The sequence below is a fragment of the Lepisma saccharinum genome, chromosome 19 (genome assembly GCF_977018435.1).
Source record: "Lepisma saccharinum chromosome 19, izLepSacc3.1, whole genome shotgun sequence".
NCBI classification, from domain to species: domain Eukaryota; kingdom Metazoa; phylum Arthropoda; class Insecta; order Zygentoma; family Lepismatidae; genus Lepisma; species Lepisma saccharinum.
The window spans coordinates 68,478,794-68,502,550 of NC_139247.1; the positions used below are offsets into that span (position 1 = coordinate 68,478,794).

The 23,757-nt window shown below is 38.4% G+C and overlaps 2 protein-coding genes across 2 annotated transcripts; both read left to right on the forward strand.

The window, feature by feature from the left end:
- The first annotated feature begins 4,667 nt into the window (after positions 1 to 4,667).
- On the forward strand, positions 4,668 to 8,172 carry LOC146003048 (uncharacterized). The gene is made up of 2 exons (XM_083141212.1): positions 4,668 to 5,048; positions 6,439 to 8,172. The coding sequence occupies exons 1-2, from the start codon at positions 4,668 to 4,670 to the stop codon at positions 7,651 to 7,653; spliced, it is 1,596 nt and encodes a 531-aa protein (XP_082997338.1). The 3' UTR covers positions 7,654 to 8,172.
- A 5,191-nt stretch (positions 8,173 to 13,363) lies between these two features.
- Positions 13,364 to 18,282, forward strand: LOC146003188 (uncharacterized). The gene is made up of 2 exons (XM_083141376.1): positions 13,364 to 13,936; positions 16,721 to 18,282. Exons 1-2 carry the CDS (start codon positions 13,514 to 13,516, stop codon positions 17,693 to 17,695), a joined length of 1,398 nt encoding a protein of 465 aa, XP_082997502.1. The 5' UTR covers positions 13,364 to 13,513; the 3' UTR covers positions 17,696 to 18,282.
- Positions 18,283 to 23,757: the final 5,475 nt, after the last annotated feature.

A 23,757-nucleotide genomic window follows, 5' to 3' on the forward strand; every position in this document is an offset into this window, starting at 1 on the left:
TAAGTAAAAAAAAAAATACACGTAAAACATAAACACACACGCAACATACATACTCAAATTACAGAAAAAGTCGGTGGGTGTTGGTCCTACCAGTTTACACGAAGGTTTAATTTTATTTCCCTGTTTTCAGTTCTGGTAAGTTGACTCCAGAAGATGATTTGTTAATTTTGATTTGAATTGGAGAAGAGAAGAAGAGTTTCTTATGTCGTTGGGGAGGTCGTTCCACGCTCTGGTAGCAGTGACCGTTAAGGAATTTGCATAAAACGTTGTCTTGTGGGAGGGGATGGCCAGCAGAGAGTTGTCTCTCGAACGGGTGGCAAAGGTGTGTGCTGAACTTAGGGGTTGAAATCGAGAAAGTAGGTAGGACGGCTCTCGTGACTTTACTATTTTGTAGAGCGCTGTAAGAGCGTGGAAGCGGCGGCGAGTGGAAAGGTCGAACCAGCCTAGGTCTTTGAAAGCCGGGGTCAGGTGGTCAAAAAATTTGATATTATAAATGTAGCGCACACATGCATTTTGTATTCGCTGTAGACGTCTTGCTAGTTCACCGTTGAGGTCAATATATGTCAAGTCACAGTAGTCTATTTGAGACAGAACTAAGGACTCCACGAGTGTTTTTTTTACTTCTTGTGGTAAAATATTTTTAAGGCGGTACAGCGAGTGTAATGCTGCGTAGGATTTTTTACATATGGCCTTCACATGGTCACTCCAAGTGAGGTTTTCGTCCACAACGACTCCCAGGTCTTTGACCGAAAGCGACAACGAAATGGGGTTTCCTTCGACAAGAATGTCAGGGATGGAGGACTTCTCTGTTGTGGAAATGAGCTGACGTGAGCCAATTAAAATACATTTCGTTTTCTCAGCATTTACTCGCAGACCGTTTGCCGGAGACCACTTGCAGACGTTCATAATATCATTGTTTAGGGCTTTGATGGCCATATTGATGCTCGTTTTAGGGAACGACAAATAACATTGAACGTCATCAGCGTACAGATGGTAATTTGTCGATTGAAAGTTTCCAGATATGTCATTTACGTACATGGAGAACAGCAGCGGAGACAGGACGCTACCTTGGGGTACACCGCAATTCGTCGGCAGCCACGACGACTTATTGTCAGAAACGAATGTGTGTTGCTGTCTGGCTGCTAAATATGAGCGAGCCCAGTCAACAGCGGGTTGGGAAAAGTTGAAATAAGATGACAATTTCGCCAGAAGGATATCGTGGTCTACGGTTTGGAAGGCTTTGCTGTAATCGAGGAGAACTAGCATTGTCAAATATCTCTTATCCATCGCCGACCTTACATCATCCACCACTTTAATGAGCGCTGTGCTTGTGCTGTGATGTGGGCGGAAACCGGACTGGAAGGGGTTTAACAATTTTTTCGATTGCACATAGTTAAAAATTTGCTCGTGAACGATGTTTTCAAATACTTTTGACAAAGTTGGGAGAATACTGATCGGTCGAAAATCTTCAGCTCTTACTGGGTTGGTGATTTTAGCCAGGGGGCGTATGTGAGCGAGTTTCCAAATGCTTGGGAATGTACCAGTGTACAGGGATGTGTTGAAAATATCTGCAATTGCGGGTGAGATGTGGGTAGCGATATACTTTAACATGTTAATAGAAATTTCGTCTGCTCCGGTTGCATTGGATTTGATTTTATTAATTGTAGTTTGGACCTTTTCATGCGTTATAAAAGAGAAATCGAAACTATTGTTGTTGTTGCTTTTATGAACACTTATGGAGTCGATTGTACGTTTCTTAATTTCAGGATTTATACCTGATACGTTTTGGAAGTGGCCATTTAGTTCTTCTGTGGAGATGCCAACAATTTCATTACTATCATAATTTTTCCCAACGCCGAACATTTTAAGTTTATTCCACAGCGATTTCGGCTGCGATCTGTAGTTTAATAGTTGTCCCGCAAAGCAAAACTTTCTCTTTCGTATTTCCTGGGTGCACCGATTCCGAAGAATGCGGTATTCTTCGAAATAATCGTGTACTGATTCCAGGTTTGCTTTGAGTGCGGACTTATACCGCCTGTAAGCTGCATCCCTACGGGACATCAGCTGCAGAATCTCGGGGGTGATCCACGGGCTGGGAGGTCTCGAAACTCTTTTTCTTTTCACGGGCGCGTGCTTGTTGTAAATATGAAGGATATTCTCGATTATTATGAACGATTTTAGGGGTGGTCTTGAGTGATGACACCCTTGTTTAGGGAGGAGGGGCAGATCAATTATAATGTTCAGTAAAGCTAAGAAAAGAGTTACTTTCGGTAGACACGCTCTTGTAATTAAATATTGTGTGGGGATTACGATGTGGGTTTAAGGGCGCGAATGATATGATTTGGGGGGGACGCATGACATGATTTTGGGGGGATGCGCCATTGGCCTTGGGGATGCGCCATTGGCCTTGGGGGGATGCGCCATTGGCCTTTGGGGGATGGGCACCCCTTCTATAAACTGGTAATAAACAGTACACAAACAATTATCTTTATCTAACGCGGGGCCTCGGGCGATTGCACGAGTTGTCCCTTCCTAGGGCTGGCTCTGAGTAAAAGATACAGCATTTCACAAGTATGGACTTAATGTAGTTTATTTCCTGATATCACAATGAAATGAACAGCAATTCTAAATCCTACATTTCTCGATAACAGGGTTGTAAATCAGTACAACACAAGTATGGCTGAAATCAATGGAAATTGAATGTTGAGTAAGGAAATAACATTTTCAAAAAGATTACGATAGACCAAATTTTCCACTTGTAGCAATGCGATACAATATAATGATGATGACTAAAGGTCTGAAATCCTTCAAGGAAAGATCGTATGTGGAGTTTTGAATCTGAACGTGCACGCGGACAATTTCAAGTGCAATGCTTTCTTTGAAAATGACTTGTATAACTTCTTTTTATTTCGGTTATTTGACGTCGTTTCTTCTAAACTCATGGGTTAATCGCGACGATGAGGATGAATGATTCGACTGACGAAATAAATTATAAGACAAACGTAATGATATAGCCTGGCAACTATGCTATAATCAGGGTTCGACCATTTCGCCTATTTAATTTAGATCTTGAATTTTGGGGACGGGGGGAATTTTGACCGCACGTCTTCCTTCTTGCTTGAGTTTATATTAAAGTCCACTTTATGAACAGAAAGGCTAATCGGGAATGGACCTTCAGTTTAACGTGAGAACCGAACCACTATGTGCCTTCACCAGGTACAAACCTCACTTCTAAATACGTTTGTAAGAAGTTAGTTTCTTCTACAATTTCAAACTACAGTACTGAGAAGTACACAGGGAGTCTATTAGTTAATTGAACTAGCTTCTAAGCGTTTTCAGTTCCCCAGACTTTTCATTGATTGATTAAGCTGTGTTTTAAATCCACTTTATGCACAGTAAGGCTAATCGGGACTGACCTACGGTTTAAAGTGTGCCTCCACCGGTTATCGAACCCGGGACTCCCTTCATTACAAGGCGCCATCGGGGAGGTCCAGTTTCCCAGACTAATTTATTTATTTATTATTACTTTCAACAGAGGTATATTCTCCAGTGACAGAAAGGGTACATAATATAAATACTAATAATAATGAATAGTAATTACAAAATTACAGAATTACAATATATCTACAATTACAATAGATTGTTACATATGCAATCCAGTCACAAATTGTATTCATTACATGTATAGCCATGACATAATCAGAAGATAGAGAGTTCTTTAATGTAAAGTTTTATCAGTATAAATTCGACATTTGTAGATCGCTAATTGTTCCTTCCGAATTTCTGGCTCCCTTACAAGACTTTTCAGAACTATCGAAGGGCTCTGATCGTCGCCTTGTAATCAAGGGGTCCTGGGTTCAATACCCCGTGGAGGCACATTGTACAGTGGTTCGGATCCCACTTTGAACTATAGGTGCAGTCCCGATTAGCCTATATGTGCATGAAGTGAACTTAAAACAAAAAGCTGTAAAAAAAAACCTTTGCTCTGAAGGTATTTGTGAATTTCGTAACGACATATTTTATGAAACATCGTTTTCTAGTCTTCTATATCTTAAAAAATAAAATTAAAACCGTTTGGTAGGGGGTATATACAAATTTATTGCAAAATTTTCAATATCTGTGCATTTACACGTTAGCTTGAAGCTACAGTTTTTATGCTTTCCTTTGCGTTTATTCGTTTTGAAAGGAAATGTGGGTATTGAAAGCAAATGTTAAAATCTGCCGCTCTATACAACCTGACAATATACAGTACACAATCATTACTTGCATACCAAGTAAGTCCAGAAGGAAATAATGAATAATCGCGACACGAAAAAAGTTTAAATGCATGCCAATTGCCCACACAAACAAAAAAGTAGTGTCACGTGCAACAAAACCCAGACATATCCATCTTGGCACAAGAAAGAGACAAGCAATGATTAATGAGGATGAAATTTCGAACGTTATTCTATCGAATACGTGGTGTACCCGAATGAAGTCTAATCTGGAATTCTTCAATTTGACGAATAATGTTATTTTTAAGAGTCGGTTAGATGTCACTTGACTTGAGATAGCGGTTGACGGATGTTTCAGGGGGTAGTGCTAAGTCTTCGTCCTTCTGAAGCGGAACTAGTCGCACAAACATGCTCGTTCTGTTCCTACTGTTTCTGTGTTTGTCTCTTGCTCATATGCAAGACTTCGAAAACGGAATTTTGACACCCTTCGAAGCAATAGATTGTGGACAAGACCCTGACAAGGCGTGGCAGGTCATCAACGCTGATAGTTTGGGACGTTTAATACCCTCTCCGACAGGTCAAAAGTTTTATGCTAGAATGAACAGGAACGTGGAAAACTGCATCCTAACGACACATCTTTTGAAATTCAGTCCTGAGACTCAAATTACCATCATGCACTACTTAGATGGAGGAAGTACTGCCACGTTCCTCGAAGCTAGCGTGTTGGTGAACGGGTCGATTATAAATATGAATGTTTCGTCTGAGGCTGATGTTGCTTGGAAATTAACCATCTTCAATGATTTTATTCCAAAGGGGATATCCAATTACTTGCAGGTATGAATAGATCCTATTTAAATATAGATATGTTGTGACCTACAAGGTTTATTGTCTACCATTATGGCGAAACCAGGATCACCTGGGTTCGATTAAAGGCTAAGTCATAGACGTTCTTTTCGTTCATTTTCACAACTGCCGTCACAACTAAACTAAAACAACAGGAAAGCTACTTAAAGAAATCGAAACGAATGTAGATTACTTTATATTTTTCTTATTTAACGTAAGTCTCTTTAAGCTAATCGCATAGCAGAGGGACAGAAATAGATTACATCTCCAAAGAGAAGGAACCTGTTCTTTCATTCAGGTTTCTATGCTCTGTCCCGGGCATCTCTGGAGTAAGCGAACGAAAACAAGTACCTGCGCAAGTAGTGGCGCGAGACGGCTCCACCAATGAACACGCAAGGGGGAACGAGATTACGTGGAGGGTGGAAAGCGACTGCAGTTACCAGTGTTCGTAACAGCAGCGTGCACTCTTTTGCTCTGCACACTCGATTTGTCCCCTTCTCTGCCGCTATGCGCGGCCTTGCTCCACAGATTCCGGGATAGAGTATATCTTAGTTAATTTCCGAACTATAAAAAAAATATTTCATTCTCTTGATTTAATAAACTTGGCTAGATTTTATATTTCCAAATTATTTTCATTAATTTGCTGTTTTCAAAATATGTTGTAAAGATGAACGAACATTTTAAAGATCAGTATGTTAAGAACTTTTAAGATTTTTCTTGTAATGACACCTAATACAAAGAGAACATTCATTCTTTGTCAAGGTAGTAAAGTCAGGGAAACCTACCAAATTTTCTTCTACAAGCTATTAGTGTTCAGTACTTATAGTGATGGGAATACAAAACTTGTTGGAGCTCCGTTTACCGTGTAATTCCATGGGTATAAATAAGAATCTAGCATTCATCTCATAGCACTCCACAGGACAATAAGACTATTCGCCATTCCCAAATCTGTGACAGGAAAAGAATGCTTAATATTGCTTATAAAGGGCTGTTTTCGTTAATTAATCAGAATCAATAATCTGGCTTAAGTCAAGCTTAAGTAAACATGTGTGATTAAAACTCTAATTTAGATATTGATACTTTAAAGAACTTGTTAAACTAAGAATAATACACGATGAAGGACGAATATTTATTTAATCCACGTTTGTTTTAATCTCTGTAAATGTATTTAAATAATAAGTTCAATTAGTCGCAAATTAAAATACTTCATTAATACATACGTTTTACAATATTTTTAAATATACATTACTGGAGCAGATAGTTTTCTTAAAGGTGGTTTTTCAAAGAGCACAGAAGTGCTCGAGTGGGACAAATACTTATGCATAAATATATTGAAATTTAAACAAAGATACAAACGGAACATTTGTTTGTTTCTTCACAGTTTCAACTACGAGGAGAACTTGCAGAAGGAGGTGCACTTTTAATTGATGAAATCATAGTAGATGATGTTCTACTAACCAGTACCTCAACGACGACTACCATTACCACAACAAGTTCTTCTTCCACAACACCGGAGATTACATCATCAACCGTGAGTACAACTGAAGAATCAACATTGCCAACAAGTGCCTCAACTAGTTCTACTTCTTCAGACGAAACAACTACAAGTACAAGTCCAGAAACGGAAAGCACCGATAGTTCATCTTCCACAACAACAGATACATCTACCGTCAGTACAAGCGAAGAATCAACATTGTCAACTAGTTCCATATCTTCAGACGAAACAACCATAAGCACAAGTCCAGAAACGGAAAGCACCGATAGTTCATCTTTCACAACAACAGACACCGTGAGTACAACTGAAGAATCAACATTGTCAACAAGTGTTTCAACTAGTTCCATTTCTTCAGACGCAACAACTATAAGCACAAGTCCAGAAACGGAAAGCACTGATAGCTCATCTTCCACAACAACAGACAGTACATCATCTACCGTCAGTACAACTGAAGAATCAACATTGTCAACTAGTTCCATATCTTCAGACGAAACAACCATAAGCACTAGTCCAGAAACGGAAAGCGCTGATAGTTCATCTTCCACAACAACAGACACCGTGAGTACAACTGAAGAATCAACATTGGCGACAAGTGCTTCAACTAGTTCCACTTCTTCAGATGAAACAACTACAAGTACAAGTCCAGAGACGGAAAGCACTGATAGTTCATCTTCCACAAGAACAGGCAGTACATCATCTACCGTCAGTACAACTGAAGAATCAACATTGTCAACTAGTTCCATATCTTCAGACGAAACAACCATAAGCACAAGTCCAGAAACGGAAAGCACCGATAGTTCATCTTTCACAACTACAGATAGTACATCATCCACCGTCAGTACAACTGAAGGATCTACATTTTCAAGTGTTTCAGCTAGTTCAACTACTGTAACAAATAATTCTAATTCTAAAACTACAAGTAACAGTGATTTCGATTGGCAATTGACATTAATAATAATATTATCGGTTTCAGTTGTAGTTCTTGCATTCTTAACATTTGGTTTGAGGCTTAGATATCGTAGACCTCCTCGTCTCAGTAAAAGTACTCGGAGCAGCAGTTTCGGTTCTTACTTCAGTATTCCAAGAGTGAGGCTTCGTTAGTTTACAACTATTTTAAACTTCAGACTTTCTGTTATGAATGGGTCAGTGAAGGATTGTTACAGATTTGAGTGGCCAGATGTTCAAATATAATGCAATTTGATATTAACTTTGTTATTATGGGATACAAACAAGAAAGGTTCCCATTATATTCATCATTATGACAGGGTGGGCTAACTGGTGGGCAGGTCTGATTTTGGGTGTTCTATGGCCAACTGCTGCCACCCTTGGCTCCTGCTGTGAACAAACACATACCACAAAGTTCCCTATGATGTTGCAGAAAACAATTGGAATCGAAAAAAATGTTACAGATATATTTACACATGTCTTACAATTATGAATCGACCATTCAACGCTCTAGGTCTGTTGAGCTTTATTAATTATTATTGTTCCTCTAAAATAATTACTACTATTATTAATAAAAACTACCTCCAAACATAATGATATTTAAATGATGTTGTCACTAATTACAATAATTACACAAATCAACCATCTACCATTTCTATATTCCCATGCTCTCGTGCTCCCACATGCTCATTTTTTTTTTTTTTTTTTAATATTTAGTATTTTATTTGTTAAAAGCAGGAATTACACTTTACAGTGTAAAGCACTTACGTACGAGGTCTAAAGACACTGTTTTATTTTCCAAGATGACTATTTGACTATTGTGATGTTGTGTACGGTACAAATTTGCAAAGGAAACTATCAAATAGAATTCAAAAAATTCAAAATCTTGCATTCGATTTGCTTTATTCATCAGAAGACCTTGCCCTTACGTAATGCTCACGAAATCCTCAATATGTCTCGACGACGCCTACTGCATCAATACTGCCTAATGTTCACTATCCTTAAGTCAAAAACACCAGGTTATCTCTACAAAAAAAATGTATTTAGAGATTCAGTGCATTCACATTACACCAGAGGTCGACGTAAACGACATCACCCTCCACTCTGTCACCAGCTTCGATGGCTCTTTCTCTCTCTGATCCGCTACTGTTTAGAATGCCTTGCCGGGTGATATTTCGTCTGCTACGTAAATCAAACATTTCAAGGAAAATATTATTATAATATTTACTGAAAAAACAACGATTAAGTCACTCCTCATATGGCTAAACCCCCAAAATATACATACACCCGCCTGACATCACGATAAATGCGTATTGTGTACACTTTTCTTTCCTTTCTTTTCGACACGATTTTGAATTTTGTATGTGTGTGTGTGTGTGTGTGTGTGTGTGTGTGTGTGTGTGTGTGTGTGTGTGTGTGTGTGAATTGGTATGTGTCCTTTTATTTTTAGTTTTTTTTTCATGTATCTCATTTATTCTAAACCATTTTGTTTAATGCTTTTCACATGTAATCCTACTATGTAATACCTAGTCCTGAGTTAGGTGGTAGAGGAGCCCTAGGCTGGACCTCGCTCAGTAGAAAATAATGAGACTATTCTATTCTTTTCTATTCTATGTAAAGTTCTCTGGTTACATATAATGAGGTGAATAAACCAATCAAGTTTTTCATTGAACAACTGTAATTTGTAATTTTATATTGAATTGGTAGAATATAGCCAAGTTTCATACCATTACAGGGAAACATTAATTATATTCATAGATTTCCTGAATTTCTTTGACTTTTCCTTGTACAAAATCATTGCAAAACTCTCTCTTTTGACTTTCACATGGATTACTTCTTAATAACTTCTGTACCATTACTAACACTCCAGGAAAGTAATTCTTCAAAGTAAATGAAAGAGATTCACTTCTTTACACATTTGCCATTAGGAACAATATCAAGATAAGGAAACTTTAATTGAAGACTAAAATTGGTAAACGCTATAAGTGCCACAAGAATTCAAACACTGTTTTCCACGATAAACTGTGAAATGTGCCATGCTTGATAATATGGTAAACGTGAAAAGTGGATGGTAGCCCTCTAAGTAGTTCAAAGGGCGTGTAAAAAGGCACTAGTGTGAACGTTCGTAGGGGCTGATGTGCTGAACGATACGATTTCCCAACACTTTCGCTTTTGGCACTTACAACGTTTACCACTTTTAGTCCACAATTGTTATTGCAAGTTTTTAGTAGGCTATCACTGAAACTTTTGTCTAAGAAAATGAATCTACGAATTTTACTCCGTACTTATGGACCGTAGTGCGCGCGGAGCCGTCATTTTGTTTATTTGTGTGCCAGATGGATGGAATCTTCTTAATTTTGCCACCAGAGGGCAATCGCATAGGTTACGCAATGACGTAACAAGGAAACCTTGGTGCGAAGTCGCAGCCCTTCAGGCAGCGCATTTTGGATTCTGGCCCAGGGAGAGGAAGTAGTTTTTCCTCTAGACAGACACCTTAGGAAGGTGTCCGAGAAACCACGACATGGGAGGAGAAGGATAAGTACTTTTAAAGTTTCAATTTGGCACACACACACCAAAATTATAATTTGTTCATCTTTCTCGTCCGTTAAACTACGTGGAGAATTCACTTGACTGTAAAGGAATAGATTTAGTTCATCATTATTAATTATTTAGTTCAATTAATAACCATCCAACTGGCACAAGTGATACATGAAAATGTTTAGTTCAGCGAGTTTAACACCGACAATCTTTCTTTATGTAGACTAATGGTGCTTGCACATTATGTGAAAATGAATAAACTCGCATATTTTGGAAAAGGTGTTGTATCTGTACTTTCTATTAACATAGCTGCCCCATAGCAAAATAAGTAGACCTATAAGGCGGAAATTTCCACTGCGCGCTTTCTAAAGGTTTGTATGCATTAAACAAGCCAGTTTAACGTGCATACAGATGCAGAGCATGGTTCTCTGTCGAATTGCATGGGGCAGTTAAAACTTCTCTAAAATGGCGCACTACCAGTTAAATCCATTTGTAACTGTAGATGAGACGGGGGTACTAGATACTCCACAAGGAATTCACTTCGCCGGAATGTCTTCAACTAGAAGATCTGCGTTACATAATGAACTAAATCCTTTATCTGCAATGGAGTTCACGTGTGTAAACCGTGGTAACTCGAGTGGGGGAGATTTGATCAACTTTCAACCCATTCCTCGTCAAGAAAATGTCACGTCTGTTGTGAATACAGGGACCATATTCAAGGGACCAGAACTATCTAAAATATCAGCGCAGGCAGCATCTAGCTCTATGCAGAATCTCTTACAGAAAATTCCTCGCTTGATTAATTGTGATGCTATATCTATATTTGGTTTCTTGCTAGAAATTCAGAAAATTTTAGAACTTAAAATTTTCCCTACACACGATGTTCTTGTTTCATTACTAGACAAAGTACACGAACGTTTAGTGCCTAAGTGGTTGCAACATCTTCGAGAAGGTGTGCAATGGCAACATTTAGTAACTGATATATTAGACGTTTTTGTGACCTCATTGGGCAGGGACGAGATTATCCAGACATATGTGCTATGCAAGCAGTCAGTGAAGGAATCCCCACTCCAATTTTTCTTAGATAGAAAGCGGTGTGCATTGTTACTACAAGTGAATTGGACAGAATCTCAGTTCATTGCGCTTGTGATTGACAGGCTACTCCCAAATGTATCAGAAAGATTATTGTTTCTAGAAATTCCGGAAACTTATGCTCAATTCGAGATAATACTCGAAAAACTTCAAAAGCACCTCACGGTAAAAAGTGACTTTTACCGAAGTTCCCAACAAAAGGGAAAAGACGAAGAAAGGAATGTAACTTATTTTAAGGAAAATATCCCCAAATTCTGCCAAATTGAAACTTTAAAAGTACTTATCCTTCTCCTCCCATGTCGTGGTTTCTCGGACACCTTCCTAAGGTGTCTGTCTAGAGGAAAAACTACTTCCTCTCCCTGGGCCAGAATCCAAAATGCGCTGCCTGAAGGGCTGCGACTTCGCACCAAGGTTTCCTTGTTACGTCATTGCGTAACCTATGCGATTGCCCTCTGGTGGCAAAATTAAGAAGATTCCATCCATCTGGCACGGTTCACTTCCAATATTTAAATGATTATAACTTCCTCATTTGTTAACAGATTCTGTTGTCTGAACGTAGACTTGAAGTATATTTCACACTTAACACATGTATACAGTGGCGGGCCCAGGGTAGTAGTGAAGGGGTTCTAGTCCACCTGCTGCAGTATTCACAAAGAAGAAGATAATGGGAAACAAAAATATGTAAAACATGGCACTCTTTGACTTGCATCCTAGAACCCAGTCAAGAGACTCCCCCAGATAACAATCTCTACTTCGATCACTGCTGAATTTTAAATACACTTATCAACAATTTGTCAACGCTTGTTTTGAGTACACTTTGTGCTCAGTGAATAATCGCAAGAAACAATTTTCATAAATTCACTAAGTTATTGACTCAAGGTAAGTTTCCAGGCTTGGTATTTATATTCACTCTTGGATAAATTTTTTATGCAATATTAATACTTACTACCTACGGATCAGGCAAAACGAAGCTGACACAACTGTATAAATGGTCCAGGATAAATCAATCAACTACTCAGATACTGGACAACATATTGTAGGATTTTGAGTGTTATAGTATATTACTCCATTGACCTGGACATTGAAAAATGGACTAGTAAGGAAGTTATTCATCAGGTACATACAATGGTTAACCCAACGAAACAGTCCATTTCTCCTCTTTATAACACCTCCGTGAGAACTGCAGGGTGATTCAAAAGTCCCTTGACATTTTAGTCGAAAAGTATTTTATTGACAAAATTGACATTACTGCTGAAAAGTACTGTATGATAGAAGCCAAACTTAGTACATTTCAATGTGGTGGCTCTGTAAGTCTAGGCATAGCATCCACTCCCATGCGTAGACCGGAACACATGCTCCAACATAGCTGGCGTGATCCAGACTGTTGCTGCAGCTATTCTCTGAGTCAGTTGCTCTACGGTGTTGATCTATACTTGGTACATCCTAGACTTAATGAAGCCCCAGACAAAAAAGTCTAGGGTAGTCAGGTCTGGAGAGCGAGTCGCCCGAAGTCTTGGTGAGCCATGGCCGATCCACCTATCGGGGAAGGTGTCAGCGAGGTAGTCCAAAACTATTCTGGCGAAATGAGGTGGCGCACCATCTTGCTTCAAAACAAGAGTGTCTTTTATCTCATCCTGAAAACCATTCATATAAGGAAAATGTCAGGAGACTTTTGAATCACTCTGTATTACTAACTGCAAATTATATGGAATCATCTTCACTGCATGTTATTTTATAATCAGGGAGCAATTTGATCAGAATTTGATCTAGCAGATTAATTATCAGAAAAAAATATATGAATAGATTCAACCAAATTGACTACTTCTGACACCGTTATCAAATTCGTTTTTAGTAATATGTTGTCGTACATTTTGCAAAATTCACTGTGAACACTGGCAACAGAGAAACTATCAAGAAACAATGTAGCTTTGCTTTTGTAGAAGTTAGCAGCAGCTATTAAGGTTAATCTGAACAGAAAGCAGTTTAAGGTGTTTCCTGATTAGCGGTTAAAAGAGATTGCCCACTCGGCTCCTGATAAACTTCACAAACACCTTATTTTTTTCTCCTACACAGAAGAGAATTTATTTTATCTGCTCACGAAGAAATGTCACTAATCTCTGCAATAAATTTAAGCAAAAATGACGCAATAAAAATTCGAAAACTGGCATTACACAGTGATTTTTTTAAGGTACTCGCAGAGAAACATGAGATAATATGATACACTTGATTAGTTGTACTTGGATAACACAGATACGTAGCTTAATTTATAATATGCTTGGCGTAATTATTTTCTTTGACTTGCTGTACATGTGTCTCTCGCACATTTGGAAAATAACTTAAGGCCCAAGTCATTAGTGGTGGTGCGGGCAATATTTCAAGTGTTAAAATGTGTCTCAAATGCGTGTTTCTCATTGCAACGCTAATGTGTGAAATGGTGATATCGGAGGGTGAACTGATTAATTTTGAGGAAGATATGGAAGGGAATATACCCAGTGGTTGGAACCATATATCGTGCGACCTATGGCATGTCGTGAAGGTGGAAAATGTGGGTGAGAACGTTCAACCATCTCCATCAGAAAACAAAAATTGCCTCCAAATGAAGGATACTGGACGATGTACTGCGAGAAGTAATCAAATGTTCAGTCTTCCAAAATCAGCACAAATTGAGTTCACGTACTTCTTCAAAGGCGACGAAACGTCACTGGAAATAGCTTTCTCAGGAGGAGATGACACTGATATTATAACATCCAGCGGAGAAGGGTGGAAAACCAAGACAATGTACTTCAACATTATTGGTAATCCTGTTTTGGTAAGATTCCATTATGATTTCTTTACGGTAAGGTGACCAGATTTCTAAAACAACAAAACGAGACATTTTTCATATTTTCCTGAAGGAAAACGGGACAAAACGGACGAAAAAGTCTAACACATTTTTCATATAAAAACTGTTTCGTCATAAATACTTACATCTTAAAACTAATAAATAAAGACGGTGTAAATAAATTGCATAATATGATGATATTCACTACACTCCAACCGAGCAGTCCTTTACAATTGGAAGTCATTCATTGAAATTTTGCCGTTCAATGGATCTTCTTGAGTACATCCTCTTTTTGAAATAACATTTTGCAAAACTTTACACACGTGTGATTAAAGTTCACCTTATTAATCAACATAGCTTTCGAAGTTTGTACAGCAAGAGCGTTCTGTCAATTGTCCACAAACCATTCACATACGAAAACACTCGTTCAGTGGGGGCATTAGTTCCAAATGAACAGAGAGGAAGCTGCAATATTTTAAGAAAATTGGAACATGGTACATTGTTGACATTGAAATGTAAAATAGTTTCTACCCAAAAATGCATAGTTCATAGTAATAGTAGAGAAGGTGTATTGTTGCAAGAATTCTAAGCCTATAAGTCACTGTCTCAAAAAAGAAATATTTTGGCGACCTGTTTTTCTTTCGAAAAATTCGTGACAGCAACTGTGAAAGGGACTGTCATGGCTAATACGGTCATGGTTGAAATTACACAGTTACTGTACTTCAAGTTTGCATATTGCTGTGTTTTTCATTTCTTGAGATGAAATGGATTAATTTTATGGTACTTTAAACAAAACTGAAGGAATATGACATGTTTGTCTGTCTGGCTTCTGTCCGTATGCGTTAAGTATTCTTATATCATTAAGTAAATAGAATAATGTAGATAAAATGCGAATATGTTAAGGATTGCACATGCATAGTTTATTGAATTTATTTTTAAATTTTAAAATATACTTTTCTAGAAATTACAGCGGTACAGTTGCTCTATGTGGAAATGTATTTTCAAGAATTAATTTTTCCCTTAAAAGAAAATAATACATTTATCAAACTATGCGAATATACTGAGGAGGTATCTAACTCGAAATATGTATTTTCTTTAAAAATGAGTAGAATTTGATCACGGAGAAATTGTTGAACAATGTGTTCAAAATTTTAAAATTTTTAACTTCTAATATTTTACAACTTTGCTCAAAGTCTCTTCCGTCTCCTGGAATGGATACGAGACTTCTACAATAAACGAAGCTAAAGGCATCGCGTGAAGTGGTAATGGTTTGGGGGGATGTTGGGTCGAGCCTTCGGGAGGAAGGGAGATGCTTTGTCGGATGCTTTGCGAAAATTTTGCTCGCTGGTGGGCGAGAGCTAAAATTGCCAAAAATAGGGTCTTTGTGGTAAATTTTAGAGGGGTGTTTAAGAAATTTTTGGGCTATTAGGGCTGTTGGAATGTTTGAATAAATCACAACCTCTACCACCTACTCTTCTTCTCCTTTCCCTTTGGTTCACATCACAAAAGGTTGTTCTTTTTCTGAAAGAAAAAAATTGCAAAACATAATTTTGTCAATTACCGTTGACTCAAGATACTGTGGCAATTCCAGTATGATTGCAATGGATCACATACCCTCATGGCATTGATGTTCCAAAATAAATAGACTTGATACACGGTGGTAATTCTATCTGGTTCGCCTGAGTCTATTAGAATTGTTAGATAGAAGTATAGTTTCCTCATAATTAAAACCAGAAACATTTACGCTGTTTATTTTTAGGTTTATTTCTTATGCACGAACATATACAGAAGCATAAAATAATCTGTTAATTTAGAAATTGCTTGAAAAAATAACTCCGTTACAATCTACTCATTATAAAAAGTTACCCGTTACTTCCAAAGTCTACTAATGAATATGTATATTTTTAGAGATGGTCATGTAGTATTATGTAGGACAGTGTCTAATGGAAAGTAACGTTCTTCATTGATGATTATGTGTTCCTAGGAAAGCTGTGAAGGTTTTTGTTTAATTGTTTGATTTGATATTTAGCGTACCTTTTGTGCCTCTTTTGGCTAGTTTTGACGATGAGGATGAGTGATGATATGATGAAATTGATGAAGGGATACTCGCAGAGAACATCCAATCTCAGGCTGGTATTCGTTGTGCTGTGGTAACCACTCCGCCACCGAGGCCGGTTGGCTCTGATGGTTCTATATGTAGTTTATAATAGATATGTTATAGGGGAAGGAAGTTCGTGATTGTATTAGTCAGAATGGGAATGGAATTATTAATAATTAATAAATATTAATAATTATTATAATCCTAAGAAGGTACTCACTCAGTTTAGTGATATACTGATAACTGATGATATTGGGTAAAAAGATGAAAAAAAACTTACCATTTTCAGATATTTAGAGTTAATTTTTATTTATACATATTTAACAAATATTAAAAATTTAAACATATTTAACAAAATAGCATTTTGCAATTTAGCAACGTCTCGGATGAAGTTCAAAGTAAACATGAAATCATGTGTAAACTTTAATGAAACTTTAAGATAATTTCGTGAACTCAAAAAAAATGTGCATACTGAAAGAAACGTGTGATAGTTGGTGATTCGAAATGCACAACTTTAAGATTAATAATAAACTTTACATATAATTATTATGTACACATTTCCTAAAACCACGAGGCATGAAAATATCGAATAAAATGTCTTATACTTTTTCGAAGAAGGAAATAGACAAAACCTGGTAAAGCATTTGTAAAACACAAATTTCTTATTTTTATAGATGGAGCTACGTGGGACTATTTTAGGTGAAGGACTTCTTCTAATTGACCAAATTAATATAACTGAGGATTCAAGAACTACAACTGAAACAACTCTTCCTTCTACAACAGAAGAAACTACAACAGAGAGCACAGAAAATGAAGCTACAACTCCTCCTACTACAACAGAAGAAACTACAACAGAGAGCACAGAAAATGAAGCTACAACTCCTCCTTCTGCAACAGAAGAAACTACAACAGAGAGCACAGAAAATGAAGCTACAACTCCTCCTACTACAACAGAAGAAACTACAACAGAGAGTACAGAAAATGAAGCTACAACTCCTCCTTCTGCAACAGAAGAAACTACAACAGAGAGCACAGAAAATGAAGCTACAACTCTTCCTTCTACAACAGAAGAAACTACAACAGAGAGCACAGAAAATGAAGCTACAACTCTTCCTTCTACAACAGAAGAAACTACAACAGAGAGCACAGAAAATGAAGCTCCAACTCTTCCTTCTACAACAGAAGAAACTACAACAGAGAGCACAGAAAATGAAGCTACAACTCCTCCTTCTACAACACAAGAAACTACAACAGAGAGCACAGAAAATGAAGTTACAACCCCTCCTTCTACAACAGAAGAAACTACAACATATAACTCAGAAAATGACACTACATCTCCTCCTTCTACAACAGAAGAAACTACAACAGAGAACTCAGAAAATGACACTACATCTCCTCCTTCTACAACAGAAGAAACTACAACAGAGAACTCAGAAAATGACACTACATCTCCTCCTTCTACAAAATATGATATTGATTGGAAACTGGCTTTAATCATTACCTTGTCAGTTTGTGTTGTAATTTCAGGATTTGTAATATTAACCCTAATATATCGACGTCGTCGATTAAGCCTACCTCGTTTCACTAGAAGTACTCGTGCCAACAGCTTTGACACTGGTATTAGCATCCCCAGAGCAAAATTAAATTGATTTACTATCAGTCTTTAAGTACTCATATTGTAAATAATGTCAGTAATTACTCAATACTCATACTCGATATTTTATTGATATCAAGCTCCTATTTATAATTTTGTTATATTTCATCGCAAAGTAACTTCGAGATTGATCTGTATACTGAATTACATGTTCATGAACTCTTTTTGTGAGGTAATTCATGGAACGGTAGGAAACCTTTTGCACGTTCATCTCATTGTAAATTATGTGGCTACATATATGGAATAGTATGTGAAACCGGAAATTAATTTAATCTACATGTAACAAGATGTATAATTGTTAGTTTAAAATGTTAATTGTTAAGTGTGTGTATTATTAGCAAAAACAAATGGAAATTCACATGTAAAGAATAGTGAAGATTAAAAACTCATGTACAACATATCTACAACTAAAGATTAGAAATTCTCCTCCTACCAATGACCATGTGCTTGACAGATCAGATAATTAAAAAAATATGGACTATTTTAGATGGATAATACTTTTCAAATTGGGCTGAAAATATGTACATGACATGATAATTATAAGGATAAACAAACTTTCATTTTAATTTGGGTTCTGTTAAAAATTACTACTGATAACCTCATAGCAATTATTAGTTATCTCCTATTTTGGTCCATTACACCATAAGAATCATCAAACTTTCAGATGTTACTGTTATCACTGATGATTTTTTGTTTTACCTTCAAAAATGCAAGAAAAGTAATCATAATATAAATTATTCTTAAAAAAATACATGACGTTTAATTGCTAATGAAATAAAATATTTTGAAACATAGGTTGTCTACGTTTCATTTTATTATTTTATATGTGCTTACTATTATGTTATATGGGAAATTCTCCGTAGCCAGCGACATTACCTAAATGACGTCATTGCCAAATACACGTCATTAAACAACACGGATGAGAGTTCAAAGAAGAATGTATTAGGCTTGAGCCGACACCCGTTTGAACTGACACCAATGCCGATACTCTTACTGATTCCTACCGATAACGATAACAATACTCGAAAATTATAATTTAACGTTGTTCAAAGTATAAAGTATTGATCAATATTAGTGTGTAAGCAGAAATTTACCAAGAATTTTGCTTTTTTTAAATATTCAAGAATTGCATCATAATATTAAAATACATGTTATATAATCACAAAATCCAGTTTTTTACTTCAAAATTGTTGCAAAATAAGAAGAAAGTTCGACATTGAATACTTTCCAGGGTGTCGTGCAGAATTTTTGCGGACCCCATGAAAGACCAAAAGAATCGGCTGCTATCGGTAAATAAAATCCAACCGATCCTTTCCGACACCAATAAATCGGCTTCCGTATCGGCTCACCCCTAATAATTATTGTAAGGAAAGATTATGGACAAGAAGATAGCATGCCATAAAAGGTAATTATGACTGTGTAACATGCTTTTCTTTCTAAGGACGATATGATTGTAGAGTTCATGTTGGCAAGACAGCATTCTGAATAGAGAAAGGATAAACTGGTATTTCAAATGTAATTAAATGTCCCTGTGGGTGAGGAATACCGTAACTGACAATAGTGAAAAATTAATGTGATGGAAAGCTTGGGGAAGCATATGTAAAAGAAAGCAAAGTTTGCATTTGTAGTTTTCTTTTAACGGGGAACTAAATGGAATTTTGCAGTAACTTTTCGATAATAGATGGCAGCACAGTTTGTCATGGCATCCGAGGGCCATGTTGTCAGTTCTACGTGTGAATCAAGGGTAGGCACTATCTGTCTAGAAGGTTTATGCTTGGCTAATGCTGGATTTGAAGCAAAACTTCAAATATTAAACATGTGTGTGACTGAACACACCAGTACCACCTCAAGTTCTTTTAAACTAAGATGTTCTCTTTCTAAGAGTTTCGTCCCAATAATGTATTGCAGACAGATTTACATGGGTGGCAGGAGGTTAAAAATTATAGCGGTCTGAAGAAATAACTACATTTGAAAGAAAATGAGCGAGAAGAGATACACTTCGCCGTGATGAAACAACTTACATTATAAGAAAATACTCACATAGCTACCAGTAGGAGCTGTGGGTGAGGGGCAGTCGGATTCCGTGGCAGACTGGTTTGCATAGCGCGCTACGAAGCCAGGGGTTCCAGGTTCGAATCCCGGTAAGGGCTTGGATGTTTGTGTTGTCCGTAAAATGAGAAAACCGAGAATAAGGAGAAAAACTGATATGTACGAATGTTGAGAAAAAGTGTGAATAACGGGGGATACCACCTAAAAAAAAAGTGGTCAGTGTTACGGCTTCACGTTCTGAAGGATGCGTGTTCGAGGCCGGTCAAAGAAGTTTCTTTTTTTATTTTGTAGTTACCAATGAAGCTCTAACATGTGTGTGTTTGACTCCGCATTTTGACAGTGTAACTTTATTTTTTAATCTTGTGTAACTATGCATATTCTCGAATACATGGAATGTGAGAAGTGCATAAGTAGTGCAGGTTGGGGAGTTGAACGTCCTCTTGTGGTGAGCTGAAGTGGTGAGCTTGCCTTAATGGATTTTTCTTGTAAGGCATGAGCTCTATTTGATGGTGCAGTGTTGCTAGCTCCTTACTTGAAAAAATCACCAAGGTTTTCGGGGTAACCTAACCTAAAACAAGGAGCTGGCAACCTTTTTCTACAGTGTTACCAACTTCTCACTCGAAAAAATCACCAAGGTTTTTGTCTTGGCCTAACCTAACCTAAAGCAAGGAGCAGGCAACCTTGCTTGAGGCTTGCCTTACAGTGCATAAAGCAAGGTTGCCAACCTACTGGTATTTTTGCCATAGCTTTTTACAAAAAAGAGAGAGAAGAGAGGGAGGGAAGAGTTAAACGGCCGACAGCCTACCTACAGCTTATTTTGTCTAACCTAGCCTAAAGCAAGGGGCTGGCAATTTTGCTTGAGGTTTGCCTTACAGTGCATAAAGCAATGTTGCCAACCTGCATATACAGGGCAAGGAGAGTCGGCACTGCCGTAAAAGAGAGAGAGGGATGGATGGGAACACTGCACGGGTTCAACGTCATCAAATAAAAATTGCCTTAATGGTTTTTTCTTGTAAGGTACGATCTCTATTTTCTCGCGGTGTTACCAACTCCTACCTACACTTTTTTTTAGTTGGCAAGGGCTAGAGAGAGAGAAAAACTTATAGCTGGGAACAGTAATGAGTGAATGCGCCATATCGTAATTTTCCAACTCCCCGGGGGCCAATGTTTGTATATCGCGACCTTTGTAAACACCTCTCTCTCGGGGGAACGATGTGCCTCGCACACACACACACACACACACACACGCACACACATACACACGCGCGCGCGCGTATGTATTGTAACACAAACAAACAAACAGACAAATAATAATTGTTGTTTTTTAGAATGCCTGGCCCCTATAACCTCGCCAGGGTGCGTGGTGCCCAACCAAAAATGTAAAAGTTTTCTAATGGCTGCGGTTATAGATTACCGCACCTCTGTAGAGTTTCACGTGTTTTTTTTTTTTCCCCCAAACTTCCATGAAACCCTACAGAGGACCTCCGTAATGCATGCAACGTGTACTAACGACTCTAGTGTTATTTGATGTTGTGATATTTTTGGATGTAGAGTTTTATTGTGAGATATAGATAAAAATAATTATGTTTATATAATATTTTCTTGATGAAGATGGAGAATATGTGTGTGTTACAAATAAAGTTGCATGCTTTTTTCTAGTGTGTGTGTATGTGTTTTTGATGTTTCGACAGCATCTGAAACGATAAAAAAAATTTATTGTTAATTTTTACGTGTAAAAAAAACAACAACAAATTTTTTTGTGCAAATTTTCTGATTGTCTCGTGCTATAGTGCAAAAAAGATATTGTAGCTGATAGCTAATGAAATTGACATTTGTAACTGATCTGAACTAGTGAAATTCGTATTGTGCTATTGTAACTGATTGTGCTAGTGCAGAAAATTTCTTATTGTGCAAGAAAAGATGTTAAAAAACTTGTTAAAACTGCTCTGTGACCCTCTCGTTCTTCACGTCGTAGGCGAAGGACTTCTCTGCAATCAGGATGACACTGCATAGGGTATCCTCGGGCAAGGCATCGTGGAACTCGCAGACGACCTTGATGTTGGTTCGATCGTTGACCACAACCTTTTTTCTTTTAGATGTGTTGATGACGAACATCGGCCTGTGGATTTTGAATTCGCTGGGGGTGTAGTACATGTCCACACTTCCCTCGGTCACGCGTTTGTAAGCTGTGTAAGCTTCGTAAAGTTTGAGGTAATCGTTTTTGGCCACGTCGAGGTTGTAATTCTCGCGCGGGAACACTTCGTTGCGTCCATTCTTCAGATAAACGTTCTTGATCTTGCAGTCGTCGAACTTGCTGGAATTTTTTTCCTGATCGTTATCGCGTCCGGTCTGAAAGAGCACTACGACGAAATCTGGCATGTCGAACTGTATGTTGTTGAACTGCGTCGTCACGTCGAATTCCATGTGACTTCCCGACGCCATCTTCTGCACGCACTGGTAACCGTGAAAGTGAATCAACACCTGCGGACTTTTCAAGATCTCCGCTTTGTACTTGAGGGCGTAGTTCGTTTCGTATTCCACCACCGGCATTCTCAATTCCATGCTTTGGATGACGCACTTGGCCGCTTCGGGTAGAGTGTTGGCTATCGGCGTGGTGCCGTCCGGACCCAAAGTAGCGTATCGCATCAGTGCGTCGTTGTCGTTGGCCGCTCTTCGAAACGTAACGCGCAGTCCTCCCTTCCACATGATCTCCTTGTAGTCCGAGAAGAAACCCGGCAGCAGACGCATGGGAAAGAGCACCGTGTGACTTCTCGTCGATATTTTGGTCCCGGCTTCGAATCCCCCCGCTTGATAGTATGCTGCGTCCGTTTTGGATAATTTCAACGTTCCCACTGCCGTCGACGTGATGCCTGGATAATCTATTCTGTCGATGACGGTGTTGTGTTTTCTCACCTCCACCTGCGAGAACAGGTGAGGCACGAAGTTGTCCACGAGTATTAAGTTTGCTGCTGCGGGAAACGCGTCTTCGCTTTCCTTCTTCACCACGTCGAATTGAAGGTAGAGGTCCGCTCTGTGAGGATGAACGAACCCGTCGCCTACGTCCACGTCGTATTCGATCTCTCTGTTCGCCTCGTTCAGATTGGCGAACGTGCGACGGTTGGGAGGGAAAGATTGCAATTCGTAACTTTCGATTTGCTCCATTTTACATGTATGGTTATTTATTATATGTTGATCTCCACGATGGCAGTGGTCGTTGCACCTGCGAAATCCACCACGTCTCCTTTCTCGTTCGTCACCACCAACTCTATGTCGTCTATGCGGTTGCGACATACTGGAAAATAGATCGGCGAAGAGGGCGTGTAGATGATCGGTTCCATGAACTCGGAACTTGGTTTGAAAGTGGCTATGATTCCCGTCTGCTTGTGACTTCCTAACAATCCGTCCGAAGATTTCGTGATCATGCCTTCGGCCACGTTGCAGTGTACGTTCAGAGTCTCTATGGCCAAGAATTTAGGAATGTTGGTTGCCACGTGCTTGATGCCAGCTTCGAGTTTGGTGTCGTTCTCGAAACCTAAAAGTTCTCCCATGGTGCCCAGGTCCACGGTCTCCGTCGCGGATAGGATTTCCACTCTGTGCGTGACGGAATTTTGAGAAAGGTATGTGCCTTTGGGTAACTGAGCTTGCAAAGTGGAAAGATTGTATTGTCCTGGCGTGACGACGATGTGTTCGCTTCCGACGCTAATTTTGTTGTTGTGCTGCGTAACATTGGGTATGAGGTACATGCTGTAGAATGCACGCAGAGCCACAGATTTAGGATAGACGATGTCGTCGTGCAGCGTGAGTTTCAAGATCGAAGATTCGCTCGTGAGATGGAACACGCCCATCGTGTTTTAGATTCCACAATGCTTTCTGAAAATGTTGCACTGAGGGGTTATTTATTTTAGACATGTATGCGAGAACGGAAAGGCATAGGTGGCCGCAGTTAACATCGGTGAAACCCTGGATGCGTTTGTCATTGTAGTAGAGGTTGGCAACACTGAGATACTT